General features: G+C 42.1%; 1 protein-coding gene across 3 annotated transcripts in view; it reads right to left on the bottom strand.

Moving 5' to 3' along the window:
- The window catches only part of LOC136349303 (glutamate receptor ionotropic, kainate 2), a 44209-nt gene extending 24058 nt beyond the window's left edge, over nt 1–20151 (bottom strand). For 2 of the 3 annotated variants that reach the window (XM_066300765.1, XM_066300763.1), the window contains exons 1-7: nt 20030–20151; nt 6228–6389; nt 2611–2697; nt 2393–2557; nt 2152–2327; nt 1961–2014; nt 29–193 (exon numbers count right to left, since the gene is read on the bottom strand). In XM_066300765.1, the coding sequence (XP_066156862.1) occupies nt 29–193; nt 1961–2014; nt 2152–2327; nt 2393–2557; nt 2611–2697; nt 6228–6389; nt 20030–20126 (906 nt within the window). In that variant the 5' untranslated portion in view covers nt 20127–20151. Of the gene's footprint in view, nt 1–28; nt 1910–1960; nt 2015–2151; nt 2328–2392; nt 2558–2610; nt 2698–6227; nt 6390–20029 lie in introns of those variants that run through there. The other variant, XM_066300764.1, reaches the window with a different exon arrangement.
- Between the last annotated feature and the right edge of the window lie 5905 nt (nt 20152–26056).

Genomic DNA, 26056 nt, shown 5'->3' with positions numbered 1-26056 from the left:
CCAAATCAATTTTCCCTCGCCAACCAACCTGTATCACTCCAGACCTGTTCAAAATCGCATGCCCAACAGTCTGGAATTTTTCCATTGTGGCCAGAATGTCCCTCACTTTATCGTGGTCCACGTCGACCAACCGAAAGGCGGTGATGTTCACCGAGTTGTACTTGAAATCCTCCAAATCGAAGGTCTCCAAGTCCTGCAAAATTGGGGCTAATTTAATTATATTCTTAAACTTTTGTAACTTCTGCAGCCTGCGTATCACTCTACAGGGATCGGATACTTTACATCAAAATAGAAAGGCGTGTAGCAATATATTTGCTTTAATAACATTAGGAAAGTTGCCGCTGCACTCGCGCAACTACTCCAACTTTATTAGACTTAACTTGGTTCTTTCGGAGCCCTGTTTATGCCTTGGAATTATTTATACATGCAAAAGCAGCAGTCAAAGGTAGAATGCTGCCAAAGTTAGCGTTGGGATCAAGGAAACTGTGGCAAACACGAAAAAGTTTCATTTTGCAGTAAATTTTAAGTCGGGGATCAGTACGCCACTGCTTAAAGTTTTAATGTGTGCGGACGAGGAAGAGAACGGATGAACGCCAATACAGGCTGGTCCGGATGAGAACGTACTCTACAAGGATCTCGTAAATCAGAAGAGATGAGACGGTGGTTATGGTAGAGAAATGTTACGTCTCTATGCGTTCTACAAACTCACGTTTTCAAATTTGAAAAAGTCCGAATGGACCTGAAGTTACTCGAGAAGAACCGAATATTCTTACAAATTTTAACTTGCGCTCAGTAAATTGCACTTTTTTCCTGAATCCGACGATACATCACACCTGCGATTTATCAAATGGTTTAGTCCAAAAGATCAAAAAAGGATTTTATATCTGTTAAGGGTCCCATGAACTCGCCACCGCGATCTCCCGATATTGCATCGATGGACTTTTCATTCCGGATCGAATCTGACGGAACGTTTGAACGTAGAAAGCGATTTTAAGCGATTTTTTTTGGTTTATTTCCTTTCCTACTAAGGGACAGGCCCACACCAATTATCTTCAAAGTGGCTCACGAAAGCGCATAAAAGTTGCGTTAACACGTAAAATGGAGAATTAGATTTTTTGGGCTCAACCGTTTCATATGGCGCAAGCGCGATATATCGTTCGGTTCAGGAAAAAACGTGGATTTTACTGAGGGCAAAATGCCTTTTTTACGTTTACTTAAAAAAAAGCAAAGTTGATGATGGTTTCGAGAAACCGAAACGTCGGCTCGAAAAATCTGAAATACCCTCTCGTAGAGGTAAAAAGTGGAATGGAGAATGTCAAATTTATTCACAGGTCTTTTGGACGCGAAATCAGAGAACGGTGAAGAAGGAATCGCAAAAAGTCGCCGTTTCCGAAATAACTTCGGACCCGCTCGGAAGTTTTCAAACTTGAAAAGACGATTTTGCAGAACACGGAAAGGCGCAACTTTTCTCCAATTTAACCGCCTCCCTATCTCTTGCGGTTTACGAGATCCCCGTAAAGTGCATTCTTATCCGGGACAGCCTATATCGCGTTGAATGTTTTTCCTGTTAGCCAGAATGTTGGCGCGGCACGCCACTGCCCGCTGTTTAACCAGATCGGAAGTTCTGATAGATTTAAAATAATAACATTCTAATAATTTTTTTTTTGGAAAATTTGGTCATTGCATCTTTGCCTCATCTCGGATGATTTTCTCCTTGCCATAAGGGCAAGAAACGTTGTTGAAAAGCTTGAAAAAAAAAAAATGGCGTCGATGGTTTTTTCCGTGATGGGGTAAGCGAAGATATTACTAATTTGACGTGGAACTTCTTTGCAGCCGCGCCCATTGCACCAAGCTCAGCAAACCCCTATTTCCGACCAAATCGGCATGACCGCAATTTCGCCACACGTTTCTACAGGCCTCTGACCATTCTCCGATGCTCACGAGGAGGTCTTTTACTTACGAATGTCGTGAACATGTAGTGGTATCTATAATCATTCATCTGCAGCTGCAACACCTGCAACACAAAGCTCTACTTTAACAACCCTGGCAGACTCTCTCAGTTATGGCAACTACTATCTCCTTTAACACCACCATAAAACCAACTATAAAAGCACTTTTATGACCAGTAAACTGTTAGAAATTCCCACTCACAGCTCTGAAAAATTGCTGGATTTTCCTGGGATTCGTATCCACAATCAGCTTGTAAATCTCCTTTTGTCGCACCTCCCTCAGTACCTGCCTGTAGCTGGCAGGGCTTGCCTGTCTGATGTACATTTCAGTTTTAGCGGCCCCAGGCGCTTTTACCAGATCCTGGAGCTTAAATAAACCTACACGAAAGGAGAGATAAAACGAAAAAAGCCCTAACATCACGGAATTAAAAGATTTCAATTACCATAGTCTTCTTCGTAAATGATGGCGACTTTGGTCCAGTTGAGGAAGGACATGAGGTCCTTGAAGGCTCGATTCATGTTCTCCTGGCTGGGGTGAAGGTTGATGCTCAGTTTCTTCGAGGTGGGTTCGAAGTCGATCCGAGCCTCCAGATGAGGCACTTCCAGGGCTGAAATGATAATTTTCCAGGACCATTGGAAGTATCGGTAAGAGTCAAAATACCTTCGCAGATGCTCTGAATGTGGGCCCCTAGAACTGGATCTGTAGGTCCGAAAATGGCCTGCACCCCAAACTCCATTTGTCTGCACGCTGAAACATGATTTTATATGGAATGACTTGGAATTTGCTAGAAAAAGGGCGAGTAAAAAGAGCACTTACAGCTAATAGGTGAATGATACCTCATTTCGTTCAGGCAATGGTTAAACTGCCTTTGGGTCATAAAATACGCATTTGCGGTTACATCATCAGTACATTTCGATTTATCAAGGAGCGGAAAAAGGCCATTTTCTAGTTCGATTTATTTACATGTTGATAAGGTTCAATCGAGGCCCTTATTAAGCCCTAATTATGAGCCCCCATAATAATCAGCAGGTTTCGGGTTTAGGGAGGCTTTTCGAGTGCAAATCCGGGTTATTTTGCCTGTCAAGTTAATTGCCCGTAAAATTTTTGGGCTTAGCGGCCCTTCAAGGGCTTTAACTTGTAATTTTTTGCTGTTGGTTATGTCGGGGATTGGGGCTAATTACCGGTGATAATTCGCAACAAGTCGGGGCAGATTCGACTTTCCAAAGATGTGGAACTTTTGCTATACAGAGTGTGCGGTTTTTCGTAGCGCAATTTTAACCACGTATTCTATGCATAAAAATAATATTGGTATAAGCTATACTCGAGGAATGTTTCGTTAGGGAAATTCAGGTTATCGAAGTTTGATTTTTTTTCCAATTTGTCTTTTATAGCTCCCACAGTGTTTTTTAGGTATTTCGCTCAAACTACGACCACAAATTAATGGCGTAATTATGCAGATGTCTTTTAAATTATTCCCTGGCGATGAGGAACTGGCTAAACGCAAACTAGACGGGCAGTTCGCGAAGAACCTATCGCTTGGCCTCCTCGATCGCCCGATCCGACACCTCTGGATTTATATGTTTGGCGATTTACGAAGGAAGATGGGCGGTATATACTCTCCTATAAACTCCCAAGGAGAACGTATAAGGCGAATAAGAACATCTGCGCTTAGCATAACTGTTCAGGATTTAAAAAATGTTTATCGGTCTTTGCGGCAACGTTCCATTTCACGTCTAAAACGTAAAAGCGATCGTTCCGAATAATTTCTGTAATAACATTTATTCGATTTTAATTCAAATTATTTTGTTATCGAATAAACGATCGCTGTTTAAGTTGTCCTGTATTTGACGTTACTGCTGTCCTCTTGTCTATTAATTTTTTTTTATTTCTCTTCCGTTAAAAAGCGCTTTGCTCGTAGATCATCAATAAATGTCCTTAGGCCGCTTTGTACCGCAGTGGTGCATCAGAAAATGTAGCGTCAGTAGAGTGTCGGAAATCGCCCAAACTTGCTCTGATGGGAAAAGTCGCGCGTGTTTCTTCGCCATTCTATCAAGAACTGAAGAACGGTGAAGGACGCTAAAATGACCGAAACACATGAAAATTTCGGATTTGCGCGGGAAATTTAAAATTGCAAAACGAAATACTGTAGGTGCACCATAACAAAGTTTCCGGCGATAAAACGGCTCATTACCCCCAAAAAAAATCACCTTGTAGATTTTTACGATCATCTGGTATCACTTAATCACGTGAACTTTAAAGGACATCTCACGCTCAGCATTTGGGCTAAATAGAACATCTAAAAAAATCAAAAAAATATGCAGAACTTCAACGCCGCGTTGTTCCTCGACGAAGCGTTTCTCGAGTACAATTCAATATAGCAAATTAATGTTGTTTTTATGCGTGGAACAGGTCGCTGAAACCCTGCCACAAAACACCCGGACGCCCCGTATACTCCTAGAACGTTCCCCCTTTTCGCTCAGTTTTCCCGCGTCATTTTCACTATTTGCTAATTGCACATCCGTGCCGTAAAGCCTCATGCGGCCCGTGGGTGTAAAACTCCGACTTTTTCCATTAAAACCTCGTTTTTCTATTTGCAATAAAACAAGAGGCGAACGAAAAGAAAATTCATGTGCGCCGCGCTCTTGGGCCCGATTTGCCTTGTTTCTCATCCCCGGAAATAAATTAAATATTAAATTAGAAATATGGGCAAAGAATCCTTTTGTAAGCCGGAATGATGGAATTGCTGTTTTGTTTTTCCCGGTTTACGGTTGTTTAAGTTGCACGTTAAAATGGAGAATTTAAGCTTATATTCAACACAAGTTTAAGCGCAGTTATCTCAGGAACGCATGAGGCAATTGCCTCGGAAAGCAGGTGAAACTAATTGCCTTAATGAGCTGTACAATCGTGCATGTAACCGGACGACAAAACCTCAAATAGTTTCTGAGGTACGGAGTGAGTGTTGTATTAATTGTCGCAAAAATTCCAAACTGAGACGAATCTCCCTTTCAGACCCGAATCGAAGTTCTGATTAGGTAAAAAATGTGCGATTTTAACTCTCGATTGAAAGTTACCGCCTCTAACCATTTCCGAGTTGCCCTCAATAAAACGAAGCGCATTGAGATGAAAAGAAAATATGACTGATTTGAGAGAGAAGCGTGACCGCCACAGGGCGTAATTTCATACATTTTCCATTAGCATCTTTTAATAACAGCAAACGAGTCAAGGCCTTTTACCATAAACTTATCTCCATTATCTCCTATATCTGAGCCCCTGCGAGCGCTGCAGCCGTCCAGGCACTCAATCTTATACGATCCCCTTCTGTCCCCTTTTTTCTTCTTGTGGATATATTAATAAAAATGATTGATGTCGCATTGTCTAAGATGCGACACACGAAATTAGCAGGAGTGACCCAAATTGCAGGCCTCAATCCGAGAAGTTTCTAGTGACACTTCCGCCATCCAGGGGGATCCGATGATTTATCGTCTCGCAATCGAATTTCGCCACTTGAAAGATCCAGAAAAAGGATACTGATTCCTCGAAAATCTCCCTCCAGGAACGCGGTTAACTGCTTTCAGAATTTAAAACTAAAACGGTTCGATTTAAACGTATCAATATTTTCAATCCGCCGGAGCTGCGAAACCCAAACTTTCCCTTTCCGCCCTTCGAAACGGCCCTGAAATAATGGGGGTAGATTTAAAGGGTCATCGAGCACTCAAATCCAATCGATGTTCTTCTTTGTAAGGGACTTATCCTTTCCATTGTTTGACTGTTTGAGGTCGCCATTAGCGGGGATTCAACTACAAGTTTGAAACGACCAAAACCTGTTCCGATGATTGCGCATAACCATTTCGGCAGCGTCGGGGGCAATAAATTTTAAATTAAAAGCATAGAGCTTTCCAACACTATTTCGACTTTTTCATGAGTTTTTCCTCGTAAATGCGAATCTCCTGTAAATTATCCGCTCGCAAACAGGGGAATATGTAAACATATTGTGGGCGTTTCCCAGCAGAGGGAGGTTATCCATTAAAGTTTTCCTCTCTGATATTTCATCCGAGCAATAACTTAACGAGGCAGATCGAGCCAAATTTGTATTTTGCATTATAGTTATTTAATGAACCATTCTGCAATTGATTTGATCAAGTGGGTAAACCCTAACTTTCCCCATCGGCCAGGCAGAATTGAAAGTAATGGAGTCGGAGCCGAAAGGGTCATCGAGCAGTGAAAGCCAATGGAAGGATTTCTGCCCTACGAGTGGACGAACGAAAAATCTCCTTTACCTTTTTTCGAGGTCCGGAAACTGTCATCCCTAGGCACATACTGAATGTCGTATACCAGGGTCGTATTAGGCAGTATTTCCCTTTCTTTGTTGATGTTGTAAACTGCGTACTTGAAGGCCAGTTCTGCGCTGCTGTTCTTCTGGTCTTCTGTGAAAATGGCCCCTGAAAGCAAAGAGAGGGATGGGCGTTAATTATTATAATTGAGCTGGAGGAGACGCTCTGCGTTAATGATTTTTAGGCTCAATAGTCTCTAGGGTATTGTGAACAAATGGTAAAATTTGCAGTTAATTTAATTTAAAAGCAGTGAAGCTGCGGACCCTCATTTAACAGCGCGACAAAACTCATTTTTCTGAAATGTAATTAGTATGCGTAATTTTAGAAATTTGTAACTTTCCAAATGGACAGTCTGCGCCAATAAACTTCCGGCTCAAGGGTCTCTCCTATGTTCGGAACGAATAATGAAAATTTCCATTTGATTGACGCAAACGCACGGGCGTGATGGAGCCTCTTTTTCGAGAACGGGCGTTTGCAAGGCGTTGGAAGCTTTAAAATTTTTTAACTTTTGACATAGACCTACTGCACAGACGTAATTGAGACGCCACAACCTCGGCTAGACTGGACATAAACGGCAAACTTCGCAGCTCGATAGGCGAAGAAACAGGGCCATAGTGAAACCTGAAAAATCCAAAGACCCTCGGATTATTCGACGACTCTTGACCCACATCGGACTGAATTGTTGGTAACTTATATGTAAACAATGTAAATCGAAACGTGCAAAATTTACTTGTTCCCGACAGAATGGCGACTTCTAAAAAATATTTGAGACAATTCCTAGATTCAGCCATCCTCTAAATCAACATTTCCTCTGAATAGATCGCGGGCTCCTTGAACCTCAAACTCCTTTCAATACCGGGCTTTTTCCTGTTTTACCTAACTAAATAGCAAGTTTAACGCAATCTTCTATGCCACTAAGCCTGGTGCTTTTAAAAGCAAGCGGAAATTTGCCGAACTTTTATCAGATTCCCCCGGATCATGAACTTAACACTTCCTAGACGAGGGGATAAAGCGTGCACCCTGCAAAGGAAAGTTTTAGCTTTCAAGCTAATAGATCTTCACGTCTAAAGGAGTGTGCATAAAACTAGTTTTAAGGTCCGATTACCGCGAACTTATTTTGCCGAAATGAGTATTCATGGATGAATTTGTGTAACCCATAATGTTTAACGTGATCTGTTTTCATCATCTCCGGCTTAGAGGCGTCGTTTCTTGCTAATGGAGAGCTGGCGCAGGATCCTAATTGATCTGAAAACAGCTTAAAAAGTGGCTCCAGCCTAATCCCACGTCGATTAAAATGAAAGTCTCCTCTGGAAGGAAAACTAAACCAATTTGCACTCAACTACACTCCCAAGAGCTCCATAAAACACTTGTTTCTATCGCACGAAATTACCATAAATTGGATTCTTATCCTCCTCTTTCACTAAATAAACATGAGACCGAGTCCAATGTTTACAATTTAATGCGGTTGCAAAATATTTCAGGGTAAGGCAATTGTGAATTTGCTGAAATATGTATTTTGGCATTATCGCATACTGAAAATTTTAATTGAAATGGAAATCTGCACTTAAAAGATTTTTGATGGACCGTAATAGATTTGCGAAACATGCAATCTAATTAGGGCCATAGACAGCAACTGATGCAAAATATTAACGGTTTGTGGACCCGCACATGCGGCCCGATTTGCCGACAAAACCGCACCCAAATATTTCAGCAAAACCACGCTAAACACAGCGTGAAGCACGGCCCTAAATGTACATTTGGAATATTGCAAAACTAAATACAAGGAAAACAGCTCAAGGGATAAGTTTCTCTTCAGCTACGCCCTTCTACTGGCAAAAAAGCCCCAGTCAACGAGATGTAATTAATTCACGATATATCAAAACGTTTATTGTTACACCTGTGTTTTCCTGTACGAAGTTTCTAACTTGATTCCAGCTGTTTTCGTTAGTTTGCCAGTGACAGGCCTGAAATTAATGCAATTGTGCACTCTGGTGTACTTTTGTACGTAAATAATTAGTTAATGCATTGTGCAGAGGGGTATTTCGAATTTTAGATGAAAATAAAGTTCCATATTTTCAGCAAAACTTGCTTTAGAAGGGCAAGAACTCCACCTGAAAGCGGGACAAAACTCACATTTCCAAGTTATAAATAGTAAACTTTTTGAACTGTAACTCCCTACATAGACCTTCCGCGCCAATGAGTTTAATGATCGATAATCCCGTGTATATCTTATATCTTAGAAACAATACCATCAACACATCGAATGCAATGAACAATTGCTACATCTCCTATTCATTTTTCCATCAACATTTCAGATTCTGGGCAGTTCTTCTGAAAGCGAAATTTCTTATTATTCGCCTTAGAAGTGCTTCTCGACGCTTTCCAGGAGTGGAGTGCACATTTCCCTTCAAAAACCACCAAACATAAAAATCTAGCAGTATTAGATCGGGTGATCGGGGAGGCCAAGCAATGAGTCCTCCACAACGTGCCCGTTCTTGCTGATACTTTGCGTTTCTCCAGTTCCTCGCCATCACGGAACAGCATAAAGGACATTCGTTTAATCACGTTATTAACTTGTGCCCGAAATTTGAGTTGAACATCTAAAAAATTTTGAGAACTGCAAAAGATGAATTGAAAAAACATGAACGCCCTGTATTTCCCTAATAAAACGTTTATCGAATGTATTTTATGTAGCGAACTAATATCGTTTTTATGTATAGAGTATACGGTTAAAATCCGGCTGCGGAAAAGCCCGGGCACCCTGTATTTTGGGAAGGAAACGTGTTCGGACCTACGTTTACGTGAACCTTTTTACAAAAATACCTGAACAATCACCACTTAACGTCTTTCGCACTTATTCAGAAACACTCTGCGCATACAGAAAATTGCAGCATGGATGACACAGAAATAAGGACGTCGAAGGGCCTCACTTGGGAGCGAGCCAAAGCTTAACCATTCCTAGGATATTTAAGCAGCAGCAACTTTGGCAAGAACCCGCCTGCGCCAATGAGTTTTATGCTCTACGACCCCTTATTTATTATGTGAAAACTACATAATTTTTTGTGATAGAGCCTCATTCGAGAGTAGAGGCCTCGCGCTCACGTATAATTGATGAGTCTTCAAAGCTCATTTCGAGCCATAATCACCTGTTATCAAAGGCAGTTAACTTCTGAAAATACAAATAAAATCTGCCGGTTTTTTCAAAAGTTTTAGTCAACAACTATGCCAGAAAAGTGGTTTTGTCTGCTGAAAAACCCACAAACACTGATGAATCCAGAACGTTAATTTCGGACCAGCGCAACTAGCCACAAAAGCACTGAATCCTATAACAATATGAGCCCGTTTGTAAAAGTTTCATAAATGAATTTTAAATCAACCCCATTCTTTCGTATTATTTATCGGCACTCTCAAGCTCATCGGAACACTGCTTGAAACACCCCCGCACGCGCTAGGGAAAAGCCATTTTCCCGCAACAACTCAAAGGGACTTTATAATATATGACCCTTCCGCCATCAAGATACGTAAACGCAATTTCCTGTCGTATCGCGTGACAGAGTCAATTCTCACTAAATATTCCCTTGTCTCTCAATTTGTTAGAGGATCAATACAAGTCTGCTTTTCTAAAGGAAATATGTTCAACACTTAATTTAATTGAGTAACTGATGTGAGTCAAGCAAAGAGTGATGGCATTAGGGCACGTAGTTGGATCGGAAGTCAGCCAGGAGTAGCACTGGCGATAATTCCAGGTTTCCAGGGTATTTGCTGCAAATTGTCCCATTTAAGACCATTCGAGATTCAGGTCACAGTCGTGCGAGTTCGGGACCATTACACAGATATTCGTGCTATTTGAGGTGTGGAAAAAAACGACCACATAAGTAGAGGCTTTGGAATATTCCTCGGAGGCCATTGTCATGTAACACAGAGACACCTCCCGTAGTAGGAAACTTAATTTCCAAAGCTCTCGAAAGCTTTTCGAAAGAAAACTTTTCTTGATAAGAAAAGGACGTCCCACAATATGTTCTCTTTAAAATCCCGCAACAGAATCATCATTTGTCTCGAATTTCTTTGAAGCTTTTTTCCAGCAATTCTACTCCCTCAGTCTCTCTTTTTGCCCTTTCTGCGATAGATAATAAATGGGAAACACGGGAAGGGTGTTACTTAACCGTTAATTGAGCCACCGTTTACTTTACTGCTTTTTCGTCCTGTTGTTAACGGGGGAAATTTTGTTTTTCAGCTCTGGGCTTCGCCATCACTCAAATAAATTCTCCTATGTGTTATGGGTCCCCGAAATTGCCCTGTTATTCCCTCGATCTAACTTCGAAGCAATATAGATGGAAATCTAGGGACGTATCAGAAAAACATATGTGCCTGATAATACAACGTTCGAGGAGCTTCGCAGGACGGGTTCAAAGGGACAAAATTAAATCCCAATTTTGTCTATATCTCTGACGACTTTAACCATTGACTGATGTACCATATTGGCTTGTACAGAGCACGAGATAAAAATGAAAAATGGACGCTCCGAAATGCCCTGGACTAAGATAAATGCCTTTTATACGTGAATCTGTAAAAACGACTTCTAGCGTCTCTATTCCGCCTGCGGGTCGTAATTCATTTGTCGGATTTCGGTGACAAGTTAATTATTGGTTGCAGTTTATGATTTACGGTCATTTTTGCGGATTTGCTTCGCATTCAAGTCGACACAATAGCGAATTCCGAGGAGGCCATCGATCACACATAAACAAGCACAATTATCCGGCAATTGATTCCAATGTCAATTTCCCATTCAGTCGCGGCAAAAAACAAGGATAAATAAAACGGTGGTGAATAAATTAGGCTTCAATCCGAAAATTGAGAACAAAAAGCAATTTGGTTGGCGATCCTGAATTGTCCTGCATGCGCACGATAAGTCTTGTAAATAAGGCTGGTTATATGACTCGCAAAAACAATAGGGAAGTTCCCTCCAATAATTTCGTTTTATTCGCGCAGAGGGAAAAAATTCTAAAATTCCGAAGTTTTTATGTCTGTATTTGAAATCAAATTTGTCGGCGAAACGTGAAACTTCACATAAAATGCGTTGATATACACCTAATACGTTCCCCCTTTTCAATGGGAAAAAATTCGTTGAATTCCCCCCAAAAATACCTTAATATCGCGTCTAATTGTAAATTTGAGCAGCGCAGTTATTGATTAAACACTAGAAATCAACGCACTGCGACGAATTATTTTTATTCATCTAGAGCGATGATGGCGAAGAGTTTTGAAATAAAATTTAAATTTGTTCAGATTCCCGTGATTTTCAGAGAAATTGAACTGAATTTACATGGCAGAGACTACTTGTAACCTCACATTACGAGCTTCAAATCGATTTCGCTATCATCCAAAACTTTACAGTAGAATTCGCGTCGACCTTTAGAGAGATGAAGGCGAGGAGTTTTCGAACAAAATTGGCAAAAAATTTATATCTAAAATGTGGAAATATTGGGGGCCAACTGAAGGCCACGATGGCCATTTGGAACTATCTCTCAATGGATAAAAATATGAGCCGAGTACGTGGATTCTTATAAAACTTCCGGTGATGAAATTGAAATGAATTTATTAACCTTCCTTGGAATTCGATTCAACATGTATGTTTCTATTTCACAAATTGGAGGATTTGGCAGACTCATTCCGAGCGGCGACAACGGTCTATGAAGGCCTTTCTTGTACTAAAATTGCGAGTTAGATATATTTATTATTTTGAGAGTCTCGGAGAAGGGACCCTGAGAGATCGGAGTAAGAGTACTCCTCAGGATTAGAGTACGTCAAACGGACTCGAACATACTCAAGAATTTTTATCTTCCAAATTGGAGATCGCAGACAGCTTATATCAGGCTTTGAGCGCTGATAATTGATGAACATCACTCGGTCAGCCCATTTATTACGAACTCCACCGCGTATAACACCAAGAATGCAAATCGAGTGCAGACATTCGTCGCTAGAAAAGATATTTAAGTCTTTTTCAGAGAATATCAGTTAATATAAAATTAATATTCCGACGAATTTCCCGCCTTTCTTCATCAAAACCGAATGAAAATCTGGAACATGACGCAGAGCGCGAGTCTCTGCTCGTTGGAGCTGACATGAACATGAAACAGAGATGGAAAATTGTTAATTTTCCCGTAAATAAAAACACTTACCCCGTGCGTGTTTTCGCCAACAACAAAAGCGGACATATTTATTTAAAAATTTATTCCCTAGGCATTCCGGCTAATAAATTTTCCCGAGTGCTCATTTGCAGTAATTAATTTGTAGCCTCTGCGTTGCGCGAGAATAATGAGACTTTTTAAATAAACTTCGCATAAATTTCAAACGTGCAAAATGGATGACGTGGTGAAAAAGAATCGGGGGATTATTTTTCCCCGTTCGGTAGTGATTTACATCGCCGGATATGCAGCCATTGTCTTAAATTGGACCTGGAAATTAGTGGCGACACCTTTGGTGGAAGAAGGTCAAGACTCTTCACTGAATTCGAAGTGGTGTGTTATTGGATTTCACCTTTGACGTGTTTGGGACAGGAGAACAATGGGGCTTTTGATGTGAAAAAATAGAGAACTAAAGAAAAGAATTGTGGTTTATTAAAAGCAATTCTTGGGGCATAAAAAGTTTCCAGACGGACGTGATGTCGCCATCTTTGTGCTAGTTTAACTAGGAAACTTCGGGGTTTTTCCAGTTTTCCTCGGGAGGAAGTTGAAAGCATTGTCTTGCAGGATTTCAACTTTCTTGGCTGGTGCTCTGGTTAAACGGCTCGTTAGTCCTTCCTTGAAAACACACTGAATTATTTACGACTTTGAAAAAAATCATTCGGTGTTTAAAATATCCTTATCCTTCAATTAAAACGCGAACGTCAATGGAGGCAATTAGAAAATTCACCGCCCTCGTCGCTTTGCAAGATGTATTATTTAAAATTCGATTAAAATGTCGTGAAAATGAAGGGAACGGTTAATTGAATCTGAAATAAAACGCAGAAACATCGATGCCAAATCTCTCCCCGTCCAAAATCCCCCTACAGACGAGCTAACCAGGTCTTTCGGCGTCTTAAGTCCCACACAGACCCTCTCCCTTCCTGAATTCTTAACATGGAATGTTCCATTGAACTGGGCGACCGCCCAGCGCATGAGCAGTCCTGTGTATTTTCACGAAGGATAAATCCTATTATGGTTTCAGTCGACATGTTTTCATTCTGGCAGGAAGCAGCCCGCCCAATTGCGGACGGGCATTACCGATCAAACTACCAGAAGGGTTCGGCCCTCTCCCCCCCTTATCTTTGACCGAGTTTCTAGGTTGAAATTGACCTCATAAATTCAAAGTGAAAATAAGTGCCGTCCCGACAGCTAGTTGCCAATTTATCGCGGTGCAAGTGGATATAATCCGGAAACAAGTGAACTGAAAAAAGCAATTAATTCTCACTTTTAATTGCCCTAGAACTAACCGAAAGCAAATTGAAATATTCCGGGCAACGGCTGCATTCTTCGGCTTATGTTCGATTAATTGGAAGCACTTAAATTTGGAGGGGTGTTTTATGTAAATACATCAAAGTCCCTTTATTCTCTCTTCAATTCAATCCAAACTCGGGGTAAAACGAGAAGCTCCGGCAAATCGCATAAATATTTCATAGTGTTATTACCGCCCCTGGGCGTCGATTTACTTCCCGTTTTCCCTGCACCACCATCGCCCATCACCGTCACTTCAAAACGGCAACATTCTTGACAAGGCAACATCTGAGTTGTAAATAATAATCATGAGCTCCTTAAGGGCGGAATATGGGAGAGGTTGCAATGGGAAACGCCTCACCCTCGCCAATTCTCCACATAGAGCTTTCCAACGACCAGGAATCCGCAACCATTCCGGTCCTGCCCTGTCGAACCTGGAGATCGGCAAGACGCTTCGGGACTTTCCCGCGAGCAGTATTCAGTGGAGGTATCTCGGTCTCTTCACACTCAAATGACGGTGTCTTCGCCCTCGGAGAACCAAATACCACCCCGAAACCGAGGAGTGCGGATTGGAACATTTCAAGGAACAGATTATTCCTTAGAAAGTGCCGTTATGTTCCCTGGGACATTCTGAGAAACGGAATTTCGGCGGCAGTTTGGATGAGTTTGAGGGGGAGAAGATTTGAAGCTCGCGGCGGGGATCCCCCACGAACGGGAGTAGTTTCTGAGGGAAAATTTCGCAAATTTCAGTAAGCATTTAATGTACAAAGAGAATTCCAAAATTCACGACTTGGCACATAGATGGCCATCTTTTTGTTAGAAACTTGCCTATATCTCAAAAACCTCACCCTAAAAAGTGTATATATAAAGTTCCAGAGTGCTACGTTGATTTGCGCTTGTTTGGAACCGAGTAAATGGAAAAAATTGGTCATCTATACGTGATTCAATACTTCCATTTAAAAGATCTTAGTCCATCTAACACCAAAGCGGAGTTAAATTCTACTTCAGACGAGTCGCGTCCTTCCTTAACAACTCTAAGGTATTGGGTGATAGTGGAGTTTAAACGCGGTCGTACCGGCTGCCCAGCCGAACCTCGCAGTGGTCGACCCAATGACGCTCCAGATCTGACAACTCGAGATATTGCTGTGAAAATGCACAAAACTCAGCTGGAAGATCATCGGCTAAAGTTGTGCGAGTTAGCAGACCTGATAAGCCTTTCGAAAAGTACTGGACATCGCGCGTTGACCGCTGAATTGGACACAAGGAATCTGTGTGCAAGATGAACAGTGCGATCACTCGCCAATTTGAACAAAACTGCGAGAAGAGAGTGTTTCAAGGGAGTGTTTGGCAAAGTTTCGCAACAATAAAGCCGAGTTTTTGTGTCGATTTATAATTATGGACGAAACTTGGCCCATCATTTTGCACTTAAGGCTAAACAGCAGGGAAAACAATGGACTCAGAGGGGAGGGTCGGTTCCAGGGAAGGCGACAACTGGTCCATCTGTGCGAGAGGTAACGGCACCTATTTTCTGGGATTCACGTGGGAACATTCTCATTGACTATCTCCCGAAAGGAAAAACAATAAACGGAGAATCTCATGGAAAGTTGCTTTAGCGTTTGAGCGAAAAAATTAGGAAAAAGCCACTGCGTTTGGCGAAAAGGAAAGTCTCGTTTCATCGAGACAACGCACCAGTCCACACCTGCGTCATCGCCATGGTCAAAACCGAAGAGATTTCGAACTGTCTCCACGTCCGACCGATTCGCCAGATTTAGCCTCCTCAGATTATACTACGTGACATAGAAAAGAGAACACCCCGTAAAAATAGTAAATAGTTTTTGGTGTGCACGTTTCCGACATTAAAACAAATACTCGATTGAAAAACTGAACAGTTTTAATCGTAAAAAATCAAATAGAAGTTAATAATTTGTGGGTCCTTTGCGGTGTCTTACGCATTCCTGTACACGTCTCGGTATGGATCTAATGAGGTGATTGATATCCCCTTGGGGGATCTCATTTCAGGCTAACTGGACAGCATGATATAGCGCCGTTAGGGTTTGTAAGGGATAAGATAAACTATGCAAACTTTACCTACAATATCCCATACACGTTCAATCGTTGAGAGATTTGGAGGTCGAGGTGGTCAAGGTAGCGAATCGATTGCATTTTGTTGGGAAAAGTCCATGGTCATCCTAATCACGTGTTTTCGTGCGTAATCTTGCTGGCAAACTGGATTAATGAGAGTTTCCAGGTAAGACGAGGTTCCAGGAGTTCTTGGATATCCAGTTTTACTGCCTCTAACGAAAAATAAAGGTGACCTGCTGTCATATGCGATAGCCCTCCAAGGCACTACCGCAACGATACGATGGACATGGTATTGCAAACTGAGGATGCCGTCTTCTTCTTACTCTTGCCCGACTATCATGCACACCTAAACAGAATCTAGATCCGTCACTAAACACGTTGGTACCCCATTCCAGATTCCAACGTATCCGTTCTCTGCACCAGCGCGGTCGATTTTGACGATGATTTCAGGTGAGGGGTAACACAAGATGGGGGCGGTAGGAATTTAGTCCGAAACTTCTTATCCAGCGATAAATGGTTCGAATCCCAATGGGCTCTCTCTACTTAGCAAAACGCCGATGGGCTAGCGTCCACGACGGGACGAACCTATCCCTCAGGGCCATAATTCGAAGGCGACGATCTTGACGTTTCGTAGTTCGTCGTAATCGCCCGGTACCTGTCCTTCTGCCTGTTTGCTCTTCTTGGAAATGCCCAAAGAAAGTGTTTACCCAACGGTTTTAGTCTAGTGGCGATTTCCCTGGATGACCGACCAGGCTCTTATGGACCCATTGTTCGCAGCCCCTCTCGAAGTCGCCGAATTGATGGAAATTTCGCTGCATTCTGCGTCTGGGCGTGTTCGATTAATCCAAAAGCTCTTCCCAGGCGCACCGCACACCAATAAACGATATTTTGCAGTCGCATTGTTGATATTTCATTGCAATTTTTATAGCAAAAGAAAAATCTCAAATTTCTGATAACTCAGGCTGATGAATATGGCTGAAAATTTGATCGGTTTTTGCGTTCTCACATGGAAACGTGAACCTCCGAAAATTGTTTAAATAAAACCATTTTTACGGGTCATCCTCATTCCTACGTCGCACAGCATACACTCTACTTTCGAACTTGAAGATATGGCTCGATGGAAGGAGATCTGACAGTACTGTTGAGGTGGACCTCGAGGTCGGTCCCCGTTCCGAAACATTCGATGCTTCCCGCTGTGAACGGGGTGCAGAAGACTTCGCTGAGACAGGTTAGTTCAGTCGCTGAGTCAGGTGCGTCAACCTCAACGGAAACCTGATGTAATATTTCGCATCTTCGTTCTCTAAGCGTCGGGCAGGGCACTCCGGGGACCGTTCTCCCGGTCTGGTATTCCGTTGGGCGCGAGTGAGAATCTGCAGGGACTCGTGACGACGCAGGGAAGAGTGAGGAGTCCTCTGGCAACCGGTGGTGCCAGAATCGAAGATTATGTCGAACCGTGGAAATGGGAGAAAAAGTGCAGCAAAAATCGTTGCTGTGTTTTTTCACGAGGCCCGGGGAGCTCTCTATGAAATTTTATCAGAACAGCACACTCACCACATTCAAAACACGTTTAGCAAAACCCGATGCAATAATAAAAACTGAGTTTCCTCTCTTCCACGCTTTACCTACACTGCTTTGCATTTCTATTTGCCCCGAAGTGAATCGCAGTTGATATTCGCAATATACAATCCTCTATTACCTCTGGAAAAGATCTTTTTACCAACTTCGACCGTTTTAAACATACTAACATTTTCGATTTAGGAATACCGCGGATTTCGCATTAATCAACCTGCATGTACAGTATTACAGGGGAGAATATTTGCACATGTCCGCCTGATTTGATTGCGGCCAAATATTGAAATGGATATTGGATACAGTAGGACTTTGATCCGGTTTGCTCATGGTGTGTACTCTGACTTGTGCAGCTTTCATTTGCATTTATCAGCTACAGCATCAAGCATGATTTTCTCTGAAATTCGCCCCATTTCGACACCCCCGCGTGTATTTCACATACATTGAAACCAGACAAATCTGTTCTACATGCAGAGATATCGGCCTTCGATCAATTTCAGATACAGGCGAAATCAGTGAGAGAAACGTTTTGGGAGGTGAAAAACAGCTTTTAGGGTAAATTTGTATTCCTTCCTGATAGGAGAGATATCCGGGAATTTACTATCAAAACTTGCGGAAAATCTGGACCAAATTGGCTGCGCAGGGACGAGGAACTGCGATTGATATTCTGCTGAAAAATGTGCTCCCTCTAGGGCCTTTTTGATGCGGGAGGGCTCTCCGGGAGTCACTTTTCCCTCTAGTGGACCATACGAAGTACCTCACGCGGATCGAAAAAATCATCTCCCACAAGGGCGGTCTTCGTGGGGGTGCGGGGGCTACGAGGGAACTGGCGAAAATCCCCACATTTTCAATTGGAACTTTTCCGAAATTAAAGAACTCGCAATCCCCCATCGCTGCTTTGCATTTTCCGATTTCCAATAACTCCCGGGATTGGTAGGTCTAAATATTGACATACAGATTGCACGTGGCGCTTTCGCCTAATGGAGCTTCCCGATAATGCACTGTTTGAGTGTAGATTACATTTGAAACATCGCCTAAGAAATCCACAATTAAACTCGGGGAAAATTTCAAAGCCTCCAGTGGAAATCGTCCAGGAAATGGCCGTTGCAAATCAAATACGGTTAGGTCAGCATTACTTGTAGCGGCCGCTTTTGACCGTTAATTCCCTAGTTGAAGTGAGAATTGAAAACGTCTCGTCCGGCCATTCCGCAGGACATAAAAGCTTCTTTATGGCTTTTAAGCCGGATTTCGCCGGTGGCCGATTTGGTTTGCTTCGTTGGGCGGGTCAGGCAAATAGCCGTTTGGACAAAAACCCCCTTGGTAGCTAACACACACGTGTCCACTCGGTCTATGCCTCTGAATAATCGCAGGATTTTAATGAGCTGCAGGGACAATTACTGGTAATGCTGACGAGGCGATAATGGAGCATTATCCTTCCTTCAAGGGACGCATCGTCTTGTATATGCCGCATTTCGTGGTGCATGCTCGATAGTTCGGAACAATCGAATTTGAGATTCTAATTTGATAGTGTTTGATTGAATATTAGAGCGATGAAGCAATCAATACAAGAGCCAACTTAAATAATTCTGCTTTCTATCTAATGTAGCGATTAAGCGGGATATTACCGCTGCCGTGGGTAATGGCAGACGTTTAACATAAGAGAAGATAAGCCCGCATTAATGGGCCCTAATAAAATCGAGGGAGAATCATGGAGAATAAGGGAGAACGAAGATTTTTTTTCGCTCGCCCCAAATTTGAATCCGGGGCCGCGGCCCTGGATAGGCCGGAATTTTTTCGGTCAAATTAATCACGCGCTTCGATTGCCGGTGGAAACCCTCCACTTTCCAGCCGCGACATTCATCCAGATAACCCGGAAGTTCAGAACTAATCTGTGATATATGTGTTCATATCCGTTGCGGCCGAATTCGCTAACTTCGCGGACAACTGGTGTCCGTGGTTTGTCTCATCGCCTTGTTTTATTGCCCATTAAAGTTCTTCCTTCGGGACCGGTTTAATGGGCAAGTTTAATGCCTTGGAGAGATGGGGCATGACGAAATTGTGACATTATTCTGAAGAAAATATTATGTGAAAACTCCCCGAGTTGACCCCACCGAATAATAGATAATTCTAAACTCCAAACTTTTGTGCCAGTTTATAGAATGGTTCGTTACATCCCCCTGGATAATTGTCCAGCTCGACGTGCCTCCTTTGTCCCCCCCATTTCGAATTAATTCCGCCGACTACGAGCCAAAGTTTTAAAGCCATTAGCGTGTTTTATGCAGTTTTAAAAGCACGTTAATTCCGCTTAAAACTCACATCAGTGGTTATGAGATTTACGGCAACAATACACACATTATGACGGCATTAATTGCATCTCCATTACAAACGCCCGACTTTCCATGGGGACCTATTGGGATGTGCCATGGAGCCTGCGACAACCCTCCGACGGAGCGCCTTGCCCTCAATAACTCCCTTTAGTGGTAAAGTCCGGCCACAAGAGATGCATTGTAATGGGGCGTGTTGTATGGATGAGAAGCAACAGGCTTCGAGGCAAACACATCTTTGAGGATTGTGGATTTTCCGGACAAATCCCTGAAGCTGGATTACTTGAGCGAGTTTTTTTACCTGACGCAGAGCCAGACGGGGGCCTTCGACCATGAGCCAGTTGCTGAGCTGAGTATCGCCTGTGGGAGTTTTGAATTCTCGAGCGCAGGTACGGCATCAGGTTTCTTTAGTGCATCGACAATATGATCCAGAATCCCTCGAACGCCATGGCTACATGTCTTGCCCGATTCGATCAATTTTTCCATCAAATGTAGGACGAACTGTAAGCTCTTTAACCCTGAAATACACAGATCGGAAATATCTAAGCATGTTTTTATAAGGAAATTGAAGTTCTTCTCAAATCAATTGGAAAGCAAAGTTATGCATTTGTTGTGTTGGGAAGTTTTTAACGCGCAATAGAACGGAGCTTTCCTCGATCGATTCCTGAATCATAGTAATTAATTCACGAGTTGTAAATATGACTAGGAGCGACCTCTTTTTGCCTTAACCAAACGTCCTCGGGAACCGTGAAAGGAGCAGTCTGATATAACATAAAATGTGGCCCGCAGGGTCACTAATTACAGACTTAATTCTCTGGTCAATGCCCCGAATGGTATTGTCGATTTCCGCTCGTGATATTCTCCCCATTCTTCCGATGACAGTTCCCGGAATCGGAAGGCAAAGCTCTTTGTGCGAAACATGTCTCGAACATGGTCGCTTGGATTCAAATCTGGCAATTGCGCTGGCCCCGGCGGGGCGACAATTCCTTCGTTTGGTGGACCAGGCTGTCCCAATGCCGACCATTACCATGCACGGGGCGAAAGTTTCGGTCGACAAACGGCTGGACTGTAGGGCCAAGGATGGTATCGATGCACTCTCGAGCTGTTAAGAATCGATTCGGGAAAACGAGGTAACTTCTGCCGTCAATTGTTATTTCAGCCATTACCGTTATTTTTCCACCTCCATATGAATAGACTTCCGGAAAGTGTCGTAAACATTCAACGTTTCCAGACCGTTTCCACACTCACATTTTCATAATTGAGATATGTATGCAGTCAGGACTTGCACCAATGTAGTACCCTATGAACTACAATTGAAATGATTCATGTAGTTTTTCATATGCAATTGCAACCGCAAAATTCTTCATCGAGTCAACGGCATTATTCAAAACTCCTTGCACGCCACGTCCGTACCTCTTACTTAATTCCAGAAATTTTACGACCAGACATGACAAGATTAATTGGTGACTCGACGGTGAAGTAGTTACTCAGCTGTGAGTTTTAGGTAAGAATTTATAATTTTTCAAATGCACTTGTGGCATCAGACGTCTGTCTTGCGTTACCAGTATTCTCAGGAATTCCTTCCCAGCTCCAGCCACACTTCGCGTCCTATGCAAATGTTTCGCTTGCTATTCACAGACCGAACCGTGCTTTCACCCCCACAGTAAAATTTCCCAATTTCAACATCCTCAGGTGTTGTCAATTTTTAGACATTTTATTTTCATGTAATCATTCGGGGTACGATTGCGAGCTCCTTTTGATTACAACCCTCGACGGTATGAGTCGCATGTCATTTCGCGATTATCATCCTTTAGGAGGAATAAAAGCAATTTAATAGAAATTTACTCGGAAACTTCGTCATTAAAACTGCAATCCAACAAGCAGTGAGACATGGCGATAAAGCAATGACACGAAAACTGCTTAAAGTTTCAAGTAAAGTAACGAACTTACGAGCCCTCCCCGGAGACTGCTAATTAATTTTCCACCCAAGTTATGGAATGAAAGAGTAAAATTTTCTGTTTGCGGTGGCGCAGAGAGAAATCTCAATTTTGCAAAAATAACTTTGAAATTCGGCCACTCTTCTAGCGCGTTTCAACAGAACCTGCAAGTACCCTCTTTTCGAACGCACCGATAGGGCTCAACACCTTCTCCAATTCCCCAAATTTGTCAAAGCTCGAGTCGCAGATTTCTGTCGTATGCACTTTTTCATCAAGTTCGCCACTGGCGCAAATTTCCACAACTGACGATGTTATCAGAACTTGTAAATTCCTGAAAGCTTTTACAGTCAGTCAGCTTTTTCGCACCGCCCTTGGTGACCGTCGCGATAATAGACTTGGTGTAGATACTCTGCAGAGGGAAATGATGTGTTGGGGGCAGTTCCGACCAGCGCCAAATGAGGTTGTTTTCCAGCTCTTCGTGGATCCGGCTCAATAACCAACGGGTCATCTGGCAAGTTGCCGCATCTCTCGATTTTTTGGGACTCTCGTTATTTCCGTGCTTTGGAGGGTTTGAAAATGGCAGCGACGGTAGCTTCTGAGAATCGAAGTCGGGAGAGTAGAGGCATGGCAGTGGGCGACGCCAGTGAAATCTTCACCATTTCCTTTAGTGCCGCGTCTCGAGGCGAAGAGCGACTGGGAGCCGCCCGATGTGTTTCACTGGAAATTTACTGGAATTTTGCAAGACCTCGTTTATTGGAGTAATAAATCACCCGTTTAAAACGACGATTTCTAATAATTTTTCAAAGATCGGTAACGGATTACGGGTATTCTTCATTTCGCTAATTAAGTCGAAAGTTTTAATGCTCGCTTAGTCGCAGACGATTGCGTTGATTGATGGGAAAGTCTCCCTTTAAATGTGCTTCCCCATCCGGGAAAATCCAGGGAAATCGCAACAAATCACACAATATCTCCTTGAGAGCGGATTTAAATTGATTCGGAGGTCGTTACAGAAGACGGAAGCACCGACCAGGATTACACGCCAGTTTACATGCCCGTAGTTTCTCTTACATGCCCATATGCGGGCACAGTAAATGATCCGGAATAAATTCACCCTGCGATTTCGATTTACTTTATGACGAATATTGTCTTATCTAGGGTCAATAGACGACTTCCGGAGTGAATAAACGCATAAAATATAACTTAGAAGCATTGCAAGTAATATGCTAATGTATTTAAATGCTGCTGAATATCCTAGAGATCCGACGTGAACTACACGGCTAGTTTAAATATGAAAAGCTGCTGAATTAATTACGCTTTCTTAAGATTCTCATCTTCTTGTCGTTTTATTCCATTCATGTTCTGATGGTTCGTTAGTTGAGAAATAAAAAATGAATTCCACTAATAGACCTCTAGAAATGTAAACTTGAAGTTGCAGATTTCACTGATTTTTTGTCGGATAAAATCGAGAAGAGTCGTACCATTTCCAGATCAAAGCTCTATAACGGTAAACCTTAGTGGAAAAAGTTTGTTTCACCCCAACTCGATGCTCCCGCACGTTACAGTCTGCGCTTGAACGAATCTCAGAATTTTGTTGCTTATACACAGCATATGAGAAAAAATTGATATTGATTTCAATATTCATCGATGCAAAAGGTCTTTTAAGCCGCCAAATTCCATCGGTGCGGAAAATCCACTTGTGAAATTGCAATTTTTAAACATTATTTTTTTCCTGTTTAAATACCGAAAAACGCTACGCCTTGCTACGATATGAGGCTCCACTACGTCACTGCTTCTATCTCAATTAAGCCGGAAAATTCAGCGGTTATACACAATATATGCGACATTATTGAGCCCAAAATTAATTGGTGGAGAAATCCCATTAGAGAAATGAAACATTTTGAATATTTTCCGCCACCGGCCTGAAACGACTGAAAATGTGTCTGAAAACCTGAGAATCTCCAAGCGCATCTCTGGCAGGGAACTCCGAAACGAACTTCCGTAATAACCTCATATTTTTAAGAGATGACGTGTTACAGAGATGGTTATTATGACAAGCTGGGAGCCCTTCAAGATTACCTATTCGAAAGCTTCAATTTTTAAATAGCTTCCATGCAACTTCAACAAATAAGACTTTTAGTTTTAATGTAATTACCCGAAACTCTCGCTAAGCAACCGTGAAAAAAATTAAATTTGCGCATCTTATCAGAATATGGAAATTGTGGGCTGCTGGTTATTAAATCTCAAAACCATCCCTCTAGATTGCACCACTTAGAAAATCTACTCCCTTGAACTGATCCATTATTTGCTTAGGATAAAAAAATCAGAAACTGAAGTTAAGGGACTCCAAATTAAGTTCTCCCTTAACTTTTATATTAAAAAACGTGCCCTCATAAACTCTCAGACAAACAAATTGGGTTCATAACTTTCCGGGCAAATGTTCAATTTAATTTTTTAATATCCCTTCGAAAAAAAAATCGCCCTTGAGAAAAATTGCACGACGCCCTGAAAAATTCATCTGATTATACCTGGGCCCATTAGATCTCTGTTTCATGTAGAGCAGGATTGTTATGCCGCCTTTATAATCAAGCAAATAAAGGAAACATAAAAGTGGAGTGCCGCGTCCATTAGTGTTTACGAGAGGAATTTGCATGTCGCGCGACTATGATTTCCCTATCTTGCGACAAACATTAAATCCCTGGAAATGCATGTTTCGAATCCCATTCTTTGATTGCAGAGTCTGGAAACTGGGTACGTAGGGTAATGGGTTCCTTAGTTCCTAATCGAGACCTTTAGATAATATCAGACGATTTTATGGGCCGGAAATGAGTGTTTTGAACTAAAGTTGAATTAATCTATAAAGCGACCAGGGTCGGGAGTTTTCTAATATCATATATAACATTTGTCCTGTTATATTGCGTGAGTTTTGCGGAAAGCGCATTAACATGCGTTAAATGAGCTAAAAGTGACCATGGCAAATGCACCATAAAAACTATATAGTAAAGGTTCGCTCTCCGACAAATTGCGCTTTTGTCCGAAAAAATGGACGTAATCGATTTATCTTTAAATTGAATCAGTTGAGCCTGGGGCATTGTTAGTTTTCCAATGAGAGCGATCGGAATGTAACAGAAAGTGTTCAAAATCACCAACTAAATAATGCACAATCGCATTAGTATTGATCCTTTAAACGTCGGAAGTAGTCTCTGTATGTACCCTTGTCCTCGCAGATAATTTTCCATTGACTCAAGCAGCAATGTTGATAGAATTAAGCTCACAATGATCCTAATTATGTAATACACATCCGCAAACATTTTACCAATTCAGATCGATGAAGGGCAGGAGTTCGCAAACAAATGCCCATGACGCATTGCTAATTCTATCGCTCGGGGCAAAGAACGTGATCAGCCTTCATAATCCAGGGATTACGCGGTTTAATAGAAACTTAAGCTTAAGTGAAAGAAGAGAGCAATTGAGGATTCCGCCCCTTGTCGAGGGTTTTTGTATCGCGATCAGCAGCAGAGGCGGCAACAAGCTTAATTACTGCTAAAATTTTCGAAATAACTATCGTGCCGGCATGGCAGAGTCCCCCTTTCGATCCTCAGCACGAGATGGTCAGGAAGTATAGAAAAAAATGTGCACTTTCTGATTAAAGAAATGTCACTGGCGTAAATGGAAAGGGCCAGAAATTACGCCTCTTTCCCGGAAAGAGTATCGAAGCTAAAATGTATAGAGTCAGCTTGAAAATCTATGGTTTTTTACTCGATCAAGCTATATCAATAAAATTCTCTGGAGATATGGCGAAAAGTAGACAGATTCACATAAAAATTACGATGTTTGCCTTGAAGGTAGCGATCGAAAGTTATACACCTCGCCAAGTCGTCTTTCCCAGAACAAAGCTTGAACTAAAAATAAGCACTTTTTTTGTTGAAAACACATAGATTTCTAATTTGAAAAGTTATATCAATGAAATTTTCCGGAAATACGGAGAAAACTTCGTACTTTTCGGCCTGGTTATCCTCTATTTGCCAGCGACAATAAAGTGAAGCATGACAATAAAGTTTTAATGAGATTTACACGGTAATAATAGTCGCGAAAGCCTCGTAAAATTCCTCGAGCTATCGCACGAAATTACCATAAATTGGACTCTTATCCCGCTTTTTGACTAAATAAACATGAGACGTAGTCGGTGTGTTGGCGATTTAGTGTTTGTGTGGTAATTTTAACTTGGTACTTTCGGTCATTTATCCTTCGCGCCAATATTGATCCGAAAAAGAAATAACGTCACGTTTTCGTGCCTCACCACTCGAGCACACCATTCACTCCTTGCATCATCCAGTGCCATCGTGCTTTTAGTGCAAATATTGTCATTGCAGCGTTTAGCAGACGGGATCAAG

Source organism: Euwallacea fornicatus, chromosome 37 (assembly GCF_040115645.1).
Source record: "Euwallacea fornicatus isolate EFF26 chromosome 37, ASM4011564v1, whole genome shotgun sequence".
NCBI classification, from domain to species: domain Eukaryota; kingdom Metazoa; phylum Arthropoda; class Insecta; order Coleoptera; family Curculionidae; genus Euwallacea; species Euwallacea fornicatus.
This window is presented reverse-complemented; position numbering and strand designations above follow the sequence as displayed.